This window comes from Poromitra crassiceps (genome assembly GCF_964638095.1).
Source record: "Poromitra crassiceps genome assembly, chromosome: 1".
Classification (NCBI taxonomy): Eukaryota; Metazoa; Chordata; class Actinopteri; order Beryciformes; family Melamphaidae; genus Poromitra; species Poromitra crassiceps.
In genome coordinates this window covers 32,141,220-32,158,824 of record NC_139623.1, presented here as the reverse complement: position 1 = coordinate 32,158,824, position 17,605 = coordinate 32,141,220, and the positions used below count along the sequence as shown (strand labels likewise).

The following is a 17,605-nucleotide window of genomic DNA, read 5'->3' as shown; positions in this document are numbered from 1 at the left end:
TGGCCTCCTGCAGCTTATATACTCTACCATTCTGAGGTTGGCCTCCTGCAGCTTATATACTGTACCACTCTGAGGTTGGCCTCCTGCAGCTTGTGACAATGTGAAAGCTGTTCCTTAGTGCAGTATACTGTACCATTCTGAGGTTGGCCTCCTGCACCTTGTGACAATGTGAATAGGGATGAAACCATAACCGGTTTTAATGATAACCATGATAAAATTCCTTACGATCACCGTGATAAAATTCCTTGCGATAACTATATGCTTCGAAAAACATCAAAGTTGGCAACCATCTCCGAGATGTTGTGAGTGTATTAGTACTTTTTAAACATTTTCAGCACAATACTGATAACCGTGATCATTTTGGTCACTATAATCGTGATATGAAATTTTCATATCGTTTCATATTCCTTAGTGCAGTATACTGTACCACTCTGAGGTTGGCCTCCTGCAGCTTGCGAGCCCTCTCTTCCAGCCTCTTAGCGAGGACAGCCAGCTCTGTGTTCTTCCTCCTCAGTCGCCTGACCTTCTCCTCGGTCTCCGGGGCACTGCTCTTCCGCTGCACACAGGGGAAACAAATATCAACATCTGGCAGGGCCTGCAGCAAAAACTAAAACAACAATGCCAAACAAGAAAGTCACAGCAATGCTGCCAAACAAGAACGTCACAAACACTCAGTACACAAGCTGAACCTTAGCAAAGTGATTCAAGAACTAGGGCCATAAGTATGATTTCCACAATGCAGAGAAAATGGACGGAATCATGGAATTTGTTGTATAATATATAGAGCCCGACCGATACTGGATTTTTGAGGCCGATGCCGATACCGATATTAGGGAGTAAAAAAAATCCGATACCGATAATATCGGCCGATATAACGGTGAAATAAGAAACAATAACAAAATAAAAAATAAAATAAATACTATGAAATTCACCATTCTCAACTGCGGTCCATGCCATGGACCTTAACAGTAAATTGAGGGTAAAAAAGTTAAAGTGCATTTCCCAAAAAACTAAAGATGGATCAAAATGAATGCTGCTGCCAATCTTTTTGACCTATCCCAGCCTATGAAATCCCCCCCTTGAAAAATCCACTTTGCATTTATGGGAACGAAAATGTATGGGAAATTGTGTTTTTACTGTACTTGTACTGTACTTACAGTACTACTGGACACTGGCATTTGAGAGGTTAAAGTTCTGACTAAGTATGAAATGTTGGTACACATAATGAGGGATGAAGTTACCAATGAATAAAAAATATATAAAAAAAATCTTTGGGAAAAAAGTAATAATAATCTTATTAATTATTCATATTTTGGGTAGTCGCGTGGCCCAACAGTAACATGAGTTGGACAAAACAGCAGGGTATATTCACCCGGCCTAAGATGCATATTGGGAGCGTCTGCCAGCGTTTGAGATCTACCTCTATGTTATCCAATGCTGGAGAATAATTAAGTTTATACATTTCATCCAGGTTATTTGAGATCAAGACACCCAGGTACTTTATGTGTTTCTGGGTCCATTTCCATTTAAACTGTCTCTGGAGTGAGGTGTAGTCACAGGAATCATGGAATTTGGTAATAAAAATGGAATCAACTGTAAAACATGGAATATTGCAGAATTTTCCCAAATTTGTCTGAAATTGATCAAAGTAGGCCTTATTATCAAAATCAAAAGTAGACCTAATTATTATAGTAACCAAAATGATTCAAAATAGGCCTAGAGAAATAATTCTGTTTTCGATTGGAGTGTTTTGAGGGCGGGCGACTAAGAATGTGCCTGACGAAAAATGTAGCTTAAAATACGTTCATAGACTAGAGAATGTAATTAATATTGTTTTTCCTCATTAATGATACATCGTTTCAACCGCCCGCAACCCATCCGCTATTAATCAGAATGTTTATTTTTATAATCCGGCCCGCCCGTGGGGCGGGATATCCACGGTCAGCGCGGTTATAACTGCGGCCCGCGCATCACTAATATATATATTAAAACAAATATATATACATATATTAAAACAAATTAATAATAATACAGAATTGAAAAGGAGAAGCAGATTTGGTTTCTGAGTTTAGTATAATCTCTCATCTGCCAATGCTGCTGGTGGATATTGAAAAGATACATGTAGACAAGCACACTGACACAAAAAAAAGAAGAAAAAGAGAGGCTATTCATAGTAAGAAAACAAGGCATTTATTTATATGTTAGAAAAAGTAAATGCGACAAAAAGCGACAGTGATTGTTTCGGCACTTAACTGAAACACAGCACCTTTTTTTTGCTTTATATGTGCACCTGGCCTATTTTCTAACAAGTCTTCACTCCAGACCAGACCACAAACTCCCTGTATTGCTTTCTAGCAAGTCTTCACTTCAGACCACAAACTCCCTGTATTGCTTTCTAAAGCCCCTTTTAGATTGGCCAAAAATCCCACTAATATCCACAAACTACTGGCATTTACTTCAGTCTAAAAGTTTCCAAGCCAGGCCGTTTAGCCGATAGAATGATCCTGCAAGTGAGGCGGGTTTTTACGCGACGCCTCCGCTCGGCTGGCGATATAAATCTTTGGCCAACGTGTTATTTTCCAACCCTGCTTCTCCGCCTCTTGATTTGCCACGCAGTGTGAGTCAGTGATTCCCACAGGCTGAAATTCGACGTTCTTAACAGTTACTACTTTAAAATGTCTTTACATTGTGACGTATCTGAAAATATCTGAAGAGATGTGAACGTGGCAAGTCAAATTTACTTGAAAGGGATAGAAAAGTAGGAAATATGTTATCCTGATATAAATCACAAAAGGAGGTGAGTGTTTATTCTGCCGGTTAAAGTCAGAGGCAAACTGTTCCATCTCTGAAAGTAGGAGTGGGCGATATGGCGATCTTAGATCGTTAACGATTAGAATGGGTCCACGATCTGCGTTTCCAGACAGATCGTTAGAATCGCGCTACATGCAGTGCACATTCTATCATTTGCCTTTCTATGTCTGAAAGACGCTTCCAAAGTTTTCCTCCCCTCCCCCTTTTCACTTCAAAGTGCGACTCGCGAGCGCCACAGAGCAGCATGGAGGACGACAACACTGAGGGGGGGGGGTTGGTTTGACTATTCTGTAGCCTACTTGTCCTCTGCAGTAGCCAGGCAGCAGCACTGTGCTCCAAACCACGCCGGAGCTTCTCCCCATGTTTAGAAAGTGATTAAGTGGTTTATTGAGTCATGTCTAGCAGCGGATAGTCGGACCTGATTCTACGGTTATAATCCGCAGTTCATGTTTAGAAGAGGTTATACACACTTAACCAGGGCTCGACAGGACCTCCCGTCATCCCGGGGATGTTAAAAATCGCGTCAGGGACGATGAAAATTAATTTGGTGACGGAGCCGGGACGATACAATGCTCTTATAATAAACGGTGATGCCGTTTATTGAGGCCGAACGTTGTTCTTCCACTCATTGAAGCCTCCCCCCCTAACTTTACCAATTCGCATATTGCCAGAATGTCAAGAAATGTCTGCTGTATATCTTCATCCGACGCACCTGTCACACACTTGGGTGTGCAGAGACTGTATCCACTGTGTCTCAAGCCAGCAATATCAATATAAACGTAGACTTGACCTAATTTTATTGTTTTCTATAGAGTCATCGAGGAGGGTCCATATGGTATTGGTGGTATTTTTTAACACCATACGGAACCGATGGCACTGAGCATGCATTAACGGTGCCAGTGGGGCTAATCACAGCCTTAGTCATTGGGTATGGCCGTATGGTACTGGTGGTGCAGTTATTAAGAATGTCATATGGAACCGACCTGCGATGGCTAGGCTAATTCTAGGACTTAGACTTAAATTATTAGCTAGCTATTAGCAAACTTAGTTCCACCTCTGCGCAGATTCCTCTCCCCCGCCCCCCCCCCCCCCTTCTCTCTCTCCTCCTCAGGTGTCCTTCATTGGCCTGACGTACACCCCCGCCGCCGCAGCCCTAGATCCAGTCGTCATCGTCCCAGCCACCTATCGTCACTCTCCTTCGCCTGCCTGACACCCTCCCCCCCTTCCCCGGCCTCATCATTACCACCAACCGCTATCCTCATCATCCTGGGCACCTGTCGTCACTCTGGCCCACCTACCCACTACTCCTTCGCCTGCCTGATGCCTTCCCCCCTTCCCCGACTTCATCATCACCACCAACCCCTATCCTCCCCTCCTCTCTTCCCGGTCGATGCCACCAATGCGGACACATGATCCCTCAGATCACCCTCCTGGAACTCCTGGTCACTTTCTCCCTTTTCACCTAGCTAATTGTCCTGGTCACCTGTCGTCACTCAGGCCCATCTACCCACTACTCCCTCACCTGCCTGACGTCCTCCCCCCCTTCCCCTGGCCTCATCATCACCACCGACCCCCATCCTCCCCTCCTCTCCTCTTGGTCGATGTCATCAATGCGGACTCATGGATCCCTCAGATCACCCTCGTGGAACTCCCAATCTTTTTACCCCTTTTTCACCTAGCTAATTAGCTAGTATTCCCTAAACTTACGAACACGTAAAGACTAAATTTTCTATTTCTTTTTGGACTCTACTTTTTACATTTTCAACTCTCTTCCCTGATCCCTTCCCCTCCCTTCTCCTGCTCTCTCCTGTTTCCCCCTTCCCCTGCTCTTTCCCCACCTCCTCTACTCCCCAACATTTCCCATTCCCTCCCCACCTCATCACTTTCCTGCTCTCTTCTCTCTCACATTCCGCCTGCTCTCCCTCCCCTGCACCCTCCCCACCTCCTCCCTTTCCTGATCTCTCCTCCCCAGTATTCCCCCACTATTCTAAAGCATCGCACCCATTCTACCCTAAAGCATGGCACCCATTCTATCCTATATTTCTCTATCATATGACTTTTCAATGTGCTATTATTACTACTGTAATTTGCTACTGTTGTGTCAGCTAGCCCTCCTCTCCCTGTTCTCTCCACATACTCTCTCTCATACTCCCCCTGCTCTCCCTCCCCACCTCCTCCCCTTCCTGAACTCTCCCCCCACACTATTCTAAAGCATGGCACCCATTCTCTTTCTTTCCCCCTTCCCCTGCTCCTTCCCCACCTCTCCTTCTCTGTTCTCTCCTCCCCCACATTTCCCATTCCCCCCCCCACCTCCTCCCTCTCCCTGCTCTCTCCTCCCCCACATCCCCCCGCTCTCCCTCCCCCCCTCCCTTCTCCTGCTCTCTCCTCTTTCCCCCTTCCCCACCTCCTGTACTCCCCAACATTTCCCATTCCCTCCCCACCTCATCACTTCCCTGCTCTCTCCTCTCTCACATTCCCCCTGCTCTCCCTCCCCTGCACCCTCCCCACCTCCTCTCTTTCCTGATCTCTCCTCCCCACTATTCCTCCACTATTCTAAAGCATGGCACCCATTCTATCCTATATTTCTATATTTTCTATATTTCTCTATCATATGACAGTTCAATGTGATATTATTACTACTGTAATTTGCTACTGTTGTGTCAGCTAGCCCTCCTCTCCCTGTTCTCTCCACATACTCTCTCTCATACTCCCCCTGCTCTCCCTCCCCACCTCCTCCCCTTCTTGAAGTCTCCCCCCACACTATTCTAAAGCATGGCACCCATTCTCTTTCTCTTCCCCCCTTCCGCTGCTCCTTCCCCACCTCTCCTTCCCTGTTCTCTCCTCCCCCACATTCCCTATTCCCTCCCCACCTCCTCCCTCTCCCTGCTCTCTCCTCCCCACATGCCCCCGCTCTCCCTCCCCCTCCCTTCTCCTGCTCTCTCCTCTGCTCTATCCTATATTTCTCTATCAATTGTTCAATATGTTATCATTACTACTGTAATTTTCTACTGTTGTGTCAGCTAGAATTAGCTAGACATATTTTCTGTGAAGCCCTCTGGGACATGCTTGTGAATTAGGGCTATACAAATAAACTTGACTTGACTTGATGAAAATCACACAAACGCAAATGAAACCTCTTTACAACATACACGCACACTAAACAAACATGCGGGTAGAGAGACAGACAGGCAGATAGAGTGGAAAAAGTGTCTGAATCATATCTATGGCTGCTTTATAGTTTGAGTTTAATTTGCTTCAGTCGGATTTGGGCAGTTATTTTAAATGCGAGGACGCATTGCTATTAATCTGCTGTCATCCTGCCCCGTATTCCCAGGTGAGCGTGTTTCTGCTCCGTTTCCCCCTCTCTCACTGCTTAACCTCAACGCTGTGGTGTGTGTGTGTGTGTGTGCCGAGCCGCATGTGAGACAGACAGAGCTCTCTCTCTCTCCGTCTGTCGGTCTCTCTCTCTCACCATTAAACTAGCAAATTAAAATGACAACAATCACGTGAAAGATCACCCAACAAAAGCAACCGACGGTGGACTCAATCGCAGATAGCCCATATATTCGTCCTATCGCCTAACCCCACTGTATAGCCTAAATAATAGTGAACCAATACATATAGATAGATAGATAGATAGATAGATAGATAGATAGATAGATAGATAGATAGATAGATAGATAGATAGATAGAGTGAGCATGTGCATGCTTGAGAACATTATTTCTTAGCACATGAATTATTGCTAACTCAGCGTAACAAATTGTATTTTAAATTTCCATTACTTTTTCAGATTTCGCATGACCATACGAACCCTGAAATTAGTTTGGATGTACTTGTACTGTTCAGTAACTTGCAAAATAGTCTTAAAAACCAAGATGAAAAAGAATCGTGATAAGATCGTGGATCGTGATCCTGGCTGAAAACATCCCGCCAAAGTAAGGAAAGTAGCGATGCACCGATCCAAATTTTTTCACTTCCGATCCGATTCCGATACCTGAATTTGGATATCTGCCGATACTGATATTATTCCGATACCGATATTTTTCTTGAATATACAGTATAGGCAAAGATTTGGCCAATAAAAAAAAAAAAATTAAAATATACCTTGCAAAAAGCAGACAAAATTAAGAAAATATACAAGGCAAAGAAGGATACTATTATACATGGGCAAATTACGGCCAGAGCCCCCTGTGCAGCCTGTGCTGGAATTGCAAAAAAAAAAAAAAAAAAAAAAAACCTGATTCAGATCCGATCCGATTCGTGAATTATGTCAGTGTCGGCACCCAATACCGATATTGGATCAGATCAGTCCCATCCCTATCTGAAAGTCAGATTTGGTTTGAGACATTAGGCAGGTGAAATTAGCAGATAGAACCGCAGAAAAAGACAGAGTGATGTTTACCCCAAGATATTTGAACCCTGATTGAGAAAGGTGAGTCACTGTGTAACCTCTCAGTTCCGCTCTTTCCCTTCTTTACCAACTCTGCTTCCTTGGGAGGAATTACTTCATCTTTCATTCGATCAGAGATAACTTATATCTCAGATTTACTCCTCCATTATGTCATTTAATGGGAGGAGGTGTTACATTGACGGAATATGCTGTCAGAAAAAAGCATATCATGCACGAGTGCAGCAAACCCAGGCGCATAGACTGCGTCAACTCAGCCAAAATGTAAGTAGGTCATCCGCTTTCCACAAACTCCCTGTATTGTTCTAACAAGTCTTCAGTCAAGACCACAAACTCTCCGTGTTGCTTTCTAACAAGACTTCAGTCAAGAGCACAAACTCCCTGTTGTGTTGTTCTACAGTAAGAAGTATTCAGTCAAGAGCACAAACTCCCTGTGTTGTTCTAACAAGTCTTCAGTCCATACTAGATACTCCCTGTATTGTTCCAACAAGACTTCAGTCCAGACCACAAACTCCCTGTATTGTTCCAACAAGTCTTCAGTCAAGACGACAAACTCCATGTGTTGCTTTCTAACAAGCCTTTAGTCCAGTCCAGACCACAAACTCCCTGTATTGTTCTAACAAGTCTTCAGTCCAGACCACAAACTCCCTGTATTGTTCCAACAAGTCTTCAGTCCAGACCACAAACTCCCTGTATTGTTCTAACAAGTCTTCAGTCAAGACCACAAACTCCCATCAAAGAGGCATGGCAGGAGGAACTTGGTGTGGATCTGTCTGAAATCATATGGGACAGGAGTCTGTCTGTGGTCCAGTTCTGCTCAGTTAATAGCAGACATCAACTTATCCAATTTAAAGTTGCTCACCATCTTCATTACTCCAAGCATAGGTTACACAAGATATATCCTTCGGTCTCACCACTATGTGATAGGTGTCGGGTGTCGGAGGGCACACTGTCCCATGCTTTTGGTTTTGCCCTTCACTATCAGGATTCTGGGCCAAAATATTTGACTGGTACTCTAAGGCCTACAAAATAGCCCTCCAACTGGAGGCAGAACTCGCCATCTTCGGCTGCTCGGAGTCCTCTTTGCTCCTCCCAACGGCCGTGCAGCAATCTCTGACACAGGGAATTACAGTTGCCAAGAAACTAATTTTGAAGGAATGGAAGTCCTCCTCTCCACCTTCTTTTCAGCTGTGGCTGACAGACATGATCTCAGTTATACGTATGGAGTGACTCAGGTTCCAGAGGTCAAATTCTTTAACGAAATTTTTCGTTATTTGGGACCCGTTCCTGACCTATTTTGATCAGGCTGAAAGCGGTAATTGAGTTTCTTTTGGATCCTTTGCACAGTATATATATATATATATATTTTATCGTTTTGTAAGCACATTTTCTATGACATTTTGTAGCATTGTAATATTGAATGTATGTACGGTATATATGTTTTTTCTTTTCTTTTCTTTTTTCCTGTTCTTGTTTTGTTTTCTTTATGTTCTAAAAAAAAAGACCACAAACTCCCTGTGTTGCTTTGCGTCGTACCAGTAGGCCATTCTCCTCTCTCAGTGTGGTGCAAGTCTTCTCCAGCTCATCAAGGACACGCAGCAGCTCCGAGTTCTGACGCAGCAGGAACCCATAGTCAGTACCATTCTGGGGGGAAAAAGAGAAAAAACAAACAAACAGAAACCATAGTCAGTACCATTCTGGGGGGGTGGAAGGGGGGGAAACAGAAACCATAGTCAGTACCATTTTGAAAAAAAAACAGAACCCATTGTCACTCAGTCAGTACCATTCTTAAAAAAACAGAACCCATAACTCGTACCATTTTGAAAAAAACAAAACAGAACCCATAGTCAGTACCATTTTGAAAAAACAAAACAGAACCCATAGCCAGTACCATTTTGAAAAAACAAAACAGAACCCATAACCCGTACCATTTTGAAAAAACAAAACAGAACCCATAGCCAGTACCATTATGAAAAAACAAAACAGAACCCATAGCCAGTACCATTATGAAAAAACAAAACAGAACCCATAACCCGTACCATTTTGAAAAAACAAAACAGAACCCATAGTCAGTACCATTTTGAAAAAACAAAACAGAACCCATAGCCAGTACCATTTTGAAAAAACAAAACAGAACCCATAGCCAGTACCATTATGAAAAAACAAAACAGAACCCATAGCCAGTACCATTATGAAAAAACAAAACAGAACCCATAGCCAGTACCATTTTGAAAAAACAAAACAGAACCCATAGCCAGTACCATTATGAAAAAACAAAACAGAACCCATAGCCAGTACCATTATGAAAAAACAAAACAGAACCCATAGCCAGTACCATTTTGAAAAAACAAAACAGAACCCATAGCCAGTACCATTATGAAAAAACAAAACAGAACCCATAGTCAGTACCATTATGAAAAAACAAAACAGAACCCATAGCCAGTACCATTTTGAAAAAACAAAACAGAACCCATAGCCAGTACCATTATGAAAAAACAAAACAGAACCCATAGTCAGTACCATTATGAAAAAACAAAACAGAACCCATAGCCAGTACCATTTTGAAAAAACAAAACAGAACCCATAGTCAGTACCATTCTGAAACTAGAACGACCGCAACGCGGACTTATGCCTCCGCCATTAGTTCATTCTTGAGTCCAAGTGGATGTTGGAGCCAAATTGGAAGAAATTGCATCAAGGCGTTTCTGTGCAGAATTGGATATTTGAGCCAAATGTGAAGAAATTTAGTCAATGTGTTACTGAGATATGGCGTTACCGAGCTTGAAAATGGCATTTGTTAGGTCACTGTGACCTTGACCTTTGACCTTTGATAACCAAAATGGAATCAGTTCATCCTTGAGCCTAAGTGAATGTTTAAGGCGAATCTGATGAAATTCCGTCCAGGCGTTCCTCAGATATCGCGTTAACAAGCTTGAAAATGGCGTTTGAGAGGTCACAGTGACCTTGACCTTTGACCTTTGACCACCAAAATCTAATCAGATCATCCTTGAGCCTAAGTGAATGTTTAAGGCGAATCTGATGAAATTCCGTCCAGGCGTTCCTCAGATATCGCGTTAACAAGCTTGCAAATGGCGTTCGAGAGGTCACAGTGACCTTGACCTTTGACCTTTGACCACCAAAATCTAATCAGATCATCCTTGAGCCTAAGTGAATGTTTAAGGCGAATCTGATGAAATTCCGTCCAGGCGTTCCTCAGATATCGCGTTAACAAGCTTGAAAATGGCGTTCGAGAGGTCACAGTGACCTTTACCTTTGACCTTTGACCACCAAAATCTAATCAGATCATCCTTGAGCCTAAGTGAATGTTTAAGGCGAATCTGATGAAATTCCATCCAGGCATTCCTCAGATATCGCGTTAACAAGCTTGAAAATGTCGTTCGAGAGGTCACAGTGACCTTGACCTTTGACCTTTGACCACCAAAATCTAATCAGATCATCCTTGAGCCTAAGTGAATGTTTAAGGCGAATCTGATGAAATTCCGTCCAGGCGTTCCTCAGATATCGCGTTAACAAGCTTGAAAATGGCGTTCGAGAGGTCACAGTGACCTTGACCTTTGACCTTTGACCACCAAAATCTAATCAGATCATCCTTGAGCCTAAGTGAATGTTTAAGGCAAATCTGATGAAATTCCGTCCAGGCGTTCCTCAGATATCGCGTTAACAAGCTTGAAAATGGCGTTCGAGAGGTCACAGTGACCTTGACCTTTGACCACCAAAATCTAATCAGATCATCCTTGAGCCTCAGTGAATGTTTAAGGCGAATCTGATGAAATTCCGTCCAGGCGTTCCTCAGATATCGCGTTAACAAGATTGAAAATGGCGTTCGAGAGGTCATAGTGACCTTGACCTTTGACCTTTGACCACCAAAATCTAATCAGATCATCCTTGAGCCTAAGTGAATGTTTAAGGCGAATCTGATGAAATTCCGTCAAGGCGTTCCTCAGATATGGCGTTAACAAACATCCGTACGGACGGACATCCGTACGGACGGCCGTACGTACGTACGTACGGACGGACAACCCGGAGCCAGGAGCAGGCATAAACACAAAACAGAACCCATAGTCAGTACCATTATGAAAAAACAAAACAGAACCCATAGTCAGTACCATTCTGAAAAAAAACAGAACCCATAGTCACTAGTCAGTACCATTTTGGAAGGAAAAAAAACAGAACCCATAGACAGTACCACTCTGGGAAAACACCAGCATACACAACAGGAGCAGTGTACCTATTTCATTAAGAGCTAAATAGAGAGGAGCCCCATTTTTGCAGTGTTGCTTATATGATTTCCTGAAAAGTAGAGCTGCAACTATTAGTCCATTAATTGATTAGTGATCAACAGAAAATGAATCGCTATTTTTATAATCGATTAATCATTTACCAGTGGTTCTCAAACTCTACCCCTGGCCTAGGGGTACGTGGAGGTACTACAGGGGGTGCTTGAGAGAGAGGGGGAAATGGGAAAATGTTAGAATAAATAATGAAAATAAATGAAACATTAAAATAAATCTGCTCAGGAGGCACTAATTGCAACTCTTCCACTCCATGTCTTATTTTGTGATGTTATATTTTTCAAAAGGTGACTTATCATTCATTCATTGCATCATTATGCTGTGACAGTAAACTGATTCTCTTTGGGGTGTGGACTGTTAGTCAGGACAAAAGAAGACATTTGAGGACATTATCTTGGGCTTTCGGGGGAAAGTGATCAACATTTTTCATCATTTTGTGACATTTTATAGACCAAACAACTAATCGATTAGTCGAGAAAATAATCAACAGATTAATCGATAAAGAAAATAATCGTTAGTTGCAGCCCTACTGAAAAGCCATTCTCTGCTCAGTCATCAGCTGCTGTTGTTTGTGCAGCGCTATCTACCACTGGCTGACAGATGACAGTCCACTAGCACAGCTCCATCAGCCCACCACTGGCACTGAATGAACACCTACTACCCCACACTAACTCACAGCACAGGAGTCATGCAAGCCAAAAATCTGATGGGGAGTCTAGTGCATTAAGAGAGCTTGCCACTAGGCTGAAAGAAGACACTAAAGCTTGTATTATGCTCACCCTGCCGTGAAGGGCGCGGGGGTGGAGCGAGGGGCGGGCACGTCAAATGACGTAAATTTGTTGGCCGTGGTTGGGCGCTACCTCCGTCTGGCGCTCGCCTTGTGCATGATTTTTTTTCTAACAGCGCGAGCAGCGCACGGCTTCTCTCCAAACATGTCCGCTTTCAAGCCACTGAGCCCTGAACACTGAGCTGTGTTTTCGCCACATTTCTTGACCCATGTGGTAGGCTATAAACTTTGATTTGCAACTGTTCGTTTTTAGTCATTTCACCAAGTAAATGTGTTGTGTTGAGAGCATTATTGAGAGAGATTAAAAGCAGCACAGAGTAGGCTATCAGGGCTGAGGACTAAAACGGCTTTCAGTAAAAACAAGTTTGGTGATTCCTTCATGTGCTGATGTGGGGTCATTTGAGAGTGAAAGCACACTCAGTACTGCACATAATAGCGTTTCATTGCGACTTTTCCACGGGCTGTTCTCACTTACCATTGTACAATACATGCTGATCACTTTCTGAGTATAATGGCATCTGCCCCAGCGCGAGGTCTGCACGGTGACTCACGGAGACTCGCGGGGCCACACCCCCACGGAGCTTGGTCGAGTATAATTCAGCCTTAAATCAGTGGTACACAACCTTGCCCTACTCAGGAGGAGCCACATTGACAAAAAAAAAACAATCTTTGAAAGAGCCACAATCCAACAAGAGTCCCTTTCCCCTGTTTATTTATTTTTAGATTTGTATTAATTGATTTAGTTTAAGTAGGACTTAAAATATCCACAACTAACTAAACTAATGTGGCTCTAGAGCCTCGGGGTGAGTATCACTGGACTAAATCATGGCTGTTTATCGTCCATGTGGAAGAAACCTGGCAGCAGCGATGGATTCCTCAGGTTGGCCCACCACTTGAATGGAAATTATGTCACCCTTTGTGTTAGGGATGCTCTAGTCTCTCCCCAGACTCAAATATTATGTTGAATCGCTGCACTCCGCATACTACATAGTGAGTCTGTGCCAGTTCACAACCACTGCTGGCTTTTGAAGGCGGGTGGAAATTGAATGAGTGACAGGTCGTAGCACCGATGAGAGAGCAGTTCAAAAAATGGGCTGCGCCTCCCGTGTTGTCTGATCGCAAAGTGAGTCAAGTGAACGGTTCCCTCCCATAACCAGCCGGCGGAGGGAAAGTGTCCCAGACCCAGAGAGAGCTCTACAGCATGCAGTAACGTAGTGTATCAGCGTAAGAACTCTCATGGGTCTGGCGTTGAGACTAGAGCTAAACGGACCCTGAGGGGTCAGAGGGAACGGGTGGGGAGTAGACCTGGCAGAAGAGCTCAATTGCGGCAGCGAGAGCAGATGGACAAACAGGGCGAGCAGATAAGCTGGAGGTGAGGGGAGTGTTTGTCCTCAGTGTAAAACACATTCAATGGCACAGTCACCTATAGACTGACTTTGCTGCTAAAGGCATGATGAGACAGCACAAACTGTTGGGAGAGGTTATCTGTGGTCAGCTCAACTAATAAGTGTGAAACCATTTGCATGTTCCTCCAACCAGCTACAGGAGTAACTGGAGACAGGAGAGTGAGAATTAATGTACTGAGACAAGGTCTGATTGTGTCTGTGTAAGTGCAGGCCTAGGCTGTGTTCATAAGGAGACTGTGGGCTCTATCATTGCAACGGCCTTAAAACTGCGCTTAGCGCCAGGCGCAGCGCAGATTAGTGGGTGTGGACCAGCGCACTCGATATTTTGGTGTCGGCGCTACACGCGGCCTTAAGCATTATAACCACGCCTTTTAAGCGTAAAATTATGCACAACCTGCTCATTGGAGAATTGCAGTAAACGAATCACAAGCTTCCCTTTTAAAGGTCCCAATTCGTGCAGCTGTAACCTCTTAAAAACGTGTGTCTCTGGTCCATAAAACATGATTCTGGATTAATCTGTCGAAAATATAGCAACCCCGTTTGTTGTGACGGAGTTCTCACTTCCTCATCTCGTCGCTTCCCAAGAATGGCCTGTTTCTATAATATATTCAGAACTAACAGTTCCCATTGGCCGCTGAGGGAGAGCCCGCCCCAGGCTCCCAGCGGCCAATCAGATTAGCGTCTGTGGACCAGCACGCTAGGTTGCGAGTTATCGTTAACTTAACGGTACTACGCTAAAGAGGACATCTCAAAATGCCTAGACTTACCGAATGCACCTCTGCAGTTGCTGGATCACGTACAGTTGGCGTCGCTCCAGCTAGAAGTGTTAATTTTGTGGCTATAGACTAAATGGTGCAGGTAGCTTGTGTGAGAGAGACCCGCGCAGTAGGCAGGAGGAAGCTAGTGACGTCCCAATTCCACTCTGGGCAAACGAAGCGTTTGGGGGTGTGGCTTGGAGGAGACTGCAGGGGGACGCTGGATAGGGACAAATCCAACTGTGGCAGTTCTGAGCGTGTGACCACTCATTACAGGGAGGGCTGACAGCAGTATATATGCATTTACAAGTAAAAACAGCTTTTGCACGGAATGGGACCTTTAAGCTCCAATTCCAGGGAGCGGGCAGTCCGGTCAGAAAAGCCGACCAAAGCGCTCTGAGCTCCCCCCTCCCTTTCATCCCTGTCTGTCTCCATATATATTATTCCATATTATTATGCTCCTCAAACCAATCTCACTGCAGTTTAAATACTGCAAGCATGTAAATACGCTACACTATAGCAAGATCAAACTAAGCGCTAAATTAACCCCAGGGGGGAAGATATCGTTAGGCCGGTATTTAAGGCTGAAACGCCCATTCTGGCCTATTCTGGCACTGCGCCACGCCTCTTTGGCCTAAAGCGCATTTTGGGGCCTAAAACCATGTTGCTATCTTCCCGAGGCAGGCGCAAGGCGCGTTTTTTTGCGTTTAATGCCAGTTTTTGCGCCTAAGGCCAGTGGGAGGATAGGGCGCTGCATATCTCTGCATTGCACATGTGAAAAAATCAGGAAAAAGCTGTTAAAAAACACATCCCATAATGTCTCCATAATACTCTGAAATCAATGTGAACTCCCTCTCTGCTATAATGAAACTTCAATAACACAAAACTAATGTAATATTAAACAATCAGATGAAATACAATGACATTTTTGCTTTCAGACAATAACAGTAAGGGATCAAAATCATGCTTCATATAAAGTTATCATGAGATTGAGGAATAAATGTGTTGTCTTGGTGACAGCTGGGCTATCTGGTGGGTCCCTGGAGGTATTTTATTGCTACCTGTTTTGTAAGTCAACACTAATGACCAGCTGTTGACTATCCATGCAGCCGAGGTTCCCGTGTGTTCCCCTCCAACACTATTGTGATGATAGCGCACATAACAGCCTCTCTGAATGCCTAGTTAGTGGGTTACACACATTGACCTATATATAATGGACCAACATAGCTCATTGACTTTGACACAGCAAAATGAAGCTCACTTCCGGATATTGTTTGATTTCGTTTGATTGGTTGAATGAATTATGCTACACGGAAGTACGAGGGGAGGGGGCGGCTGCCCCTAGCGGCTGCCGGGGGAGTTTCCGAATTTGCCCTGTCTACCTTATCGCCATAATGCATTATGGGTAGTCAGCTACTTTGGCTAATGTAGCGGCTAACGCTACTTACTTTACATTGCAGTAAAACGGCACTGAATGACCAAATTGATTTAACTTTTAACCATTTCGAGTAACACTGTTTCCATACGGACCCCCAGCGTTGGTTAGTTGTTTATAACGTGACTCTATTTAAAACGTTATGACGTACTCCGGTTTCTGTGCTGAATCCAATGGTCTGAATACAGAGAAGGCTTAAGGCTTTATCTAACGGTATAAATAACGTTAAATTGCCCGCCATGTTATGGACGTTAGATGTATGGTATCTATATAGTTACGTGTGTCTACTAACATTATTAAAATATCATAAAGTAACGCTATTTTCTGATAATTTGCTCAACTATTACTTGCTATCTGATGCCTTGCTTTTACAGATTGAGGCTGAAATGATGGGAATAGAAAGAACCCATCAGGAAACGCTGTATCCTTGCCCTAAAAATTGTAATTGAAGAATCGGTAACACTTTACAATACTGTAACACAAAAAATGGGTAGTTATTGAGGAACTAGTCAGGAACTAACCATTAGTTCATGAATAGTTAATGATTAGTTCCTGAATAGTTAATAGGTAGTTCCTTAATGGTAGTTACTTAGTAACTGACCATTAGTTACCATGTTAATAAACCAGTAAGTAATGATTACTTCCTTAAAAATATATATATATTTTATTTTGCTAGTTCATGAGTAGTTAATGGGTAGTTCCTTAATGACCCTTAATGGTAGTTCCTTAAAGATCCTTAATGGTAGTTACTTAAGAACTGACCATTAGTTACCATGTTAACGAACCAGTAAGTAATGATTACTTCCTTAATTTTTTTCTGCTAGTTCATGAGTAGTTAATGGGTAGTTACTTAAGAACAGACTATTAGTTACCATAGTTGTTACTAGGGAATTAATCATTAGTTCATGATTACTTTACCATTAGTTACCATGTCTGTGCCCCCTCAAGTAAAGCAGGGCTTCATGCTTAGTTGTTACTAGGGAATGCATCAGTACTTCATGATTATCTTACCATTAGTTACCATCACCCTACCCTATAACAAATAGATAGCTCATTTAGTAGATACTAATAATCTTGCGTTCTTGGGGCCAAGGGTTCAAACCTCACCTGGAACAACTCTTGTATTTATTTGTTATAGGTAGGGTGATGGTAACTAATGGTAAGATAATCATGAAGTAATGATGAATTCCCTAGTAACAACTAAGTATGGTGGCCTGCTTTACTTGAGGGGGCACAAACATGGTAACTAATGGTTAAGTAATCATGAAGTAATGATGAACTCCCTAGTAACAACTAAGTATGATAGCCTGCTTTACTTGAGGGTGCACAAATATGGTAACTAATGGTGAAGTAATCATTAACTAATGATTAATTCCCTAGTAACAACTATGGTAACTAATAGTCTGTTCTTAAGTAACTACCCATTAACTACTCATGAACTAGCGGAAAAAAATTAAGGAAGTAATCATTACTTACTCGTTCATTAACATGGTAACTAATGGTCAGTTCTTAAGTAACTACCATTAAGGATCTTTAAGGAACTACCATTAAGGGTCATTAAGGAACTACCCATTAACTACTCATGAACTAGCTAAAGAAAAAAGAAAAAAAATACTTTTTTAAGGAAGTAATCATTACTTACTGGTTCGTTAACATGGTAACTAATGGTCAGTTCTTAAGTAACTACCA

At 43.1% G+C, this 17,605-nt stretch overlaps 1 protein-coding gene across 1 annotated transcript in view; it reads right to left on the bottom strand.

Annotated features, from left to right (window-relative positions):
* Positions 1–17,605, bottom strand: part of tspoap1 (TSPO associated protein 1) — a gene marked incomplete at both ends in the record, with an annotated part of 144,127 nt that overhangs the window by 80,840 nt on the left and 45,682 nt on the right. Inside the window, 2 exons of the mRNA XM_083641906.1 lie at positions 428–556; positions 8,757–8,864. Of these exons, the coding sequence (XP_083498032.1) occupies positions 428–556; positions 8,757–8,864 (237 nt within the window). The remainder of the gene's footprint in view (positions 1–427; positions 557–8,756; positions 8,865–17,605) is intronic.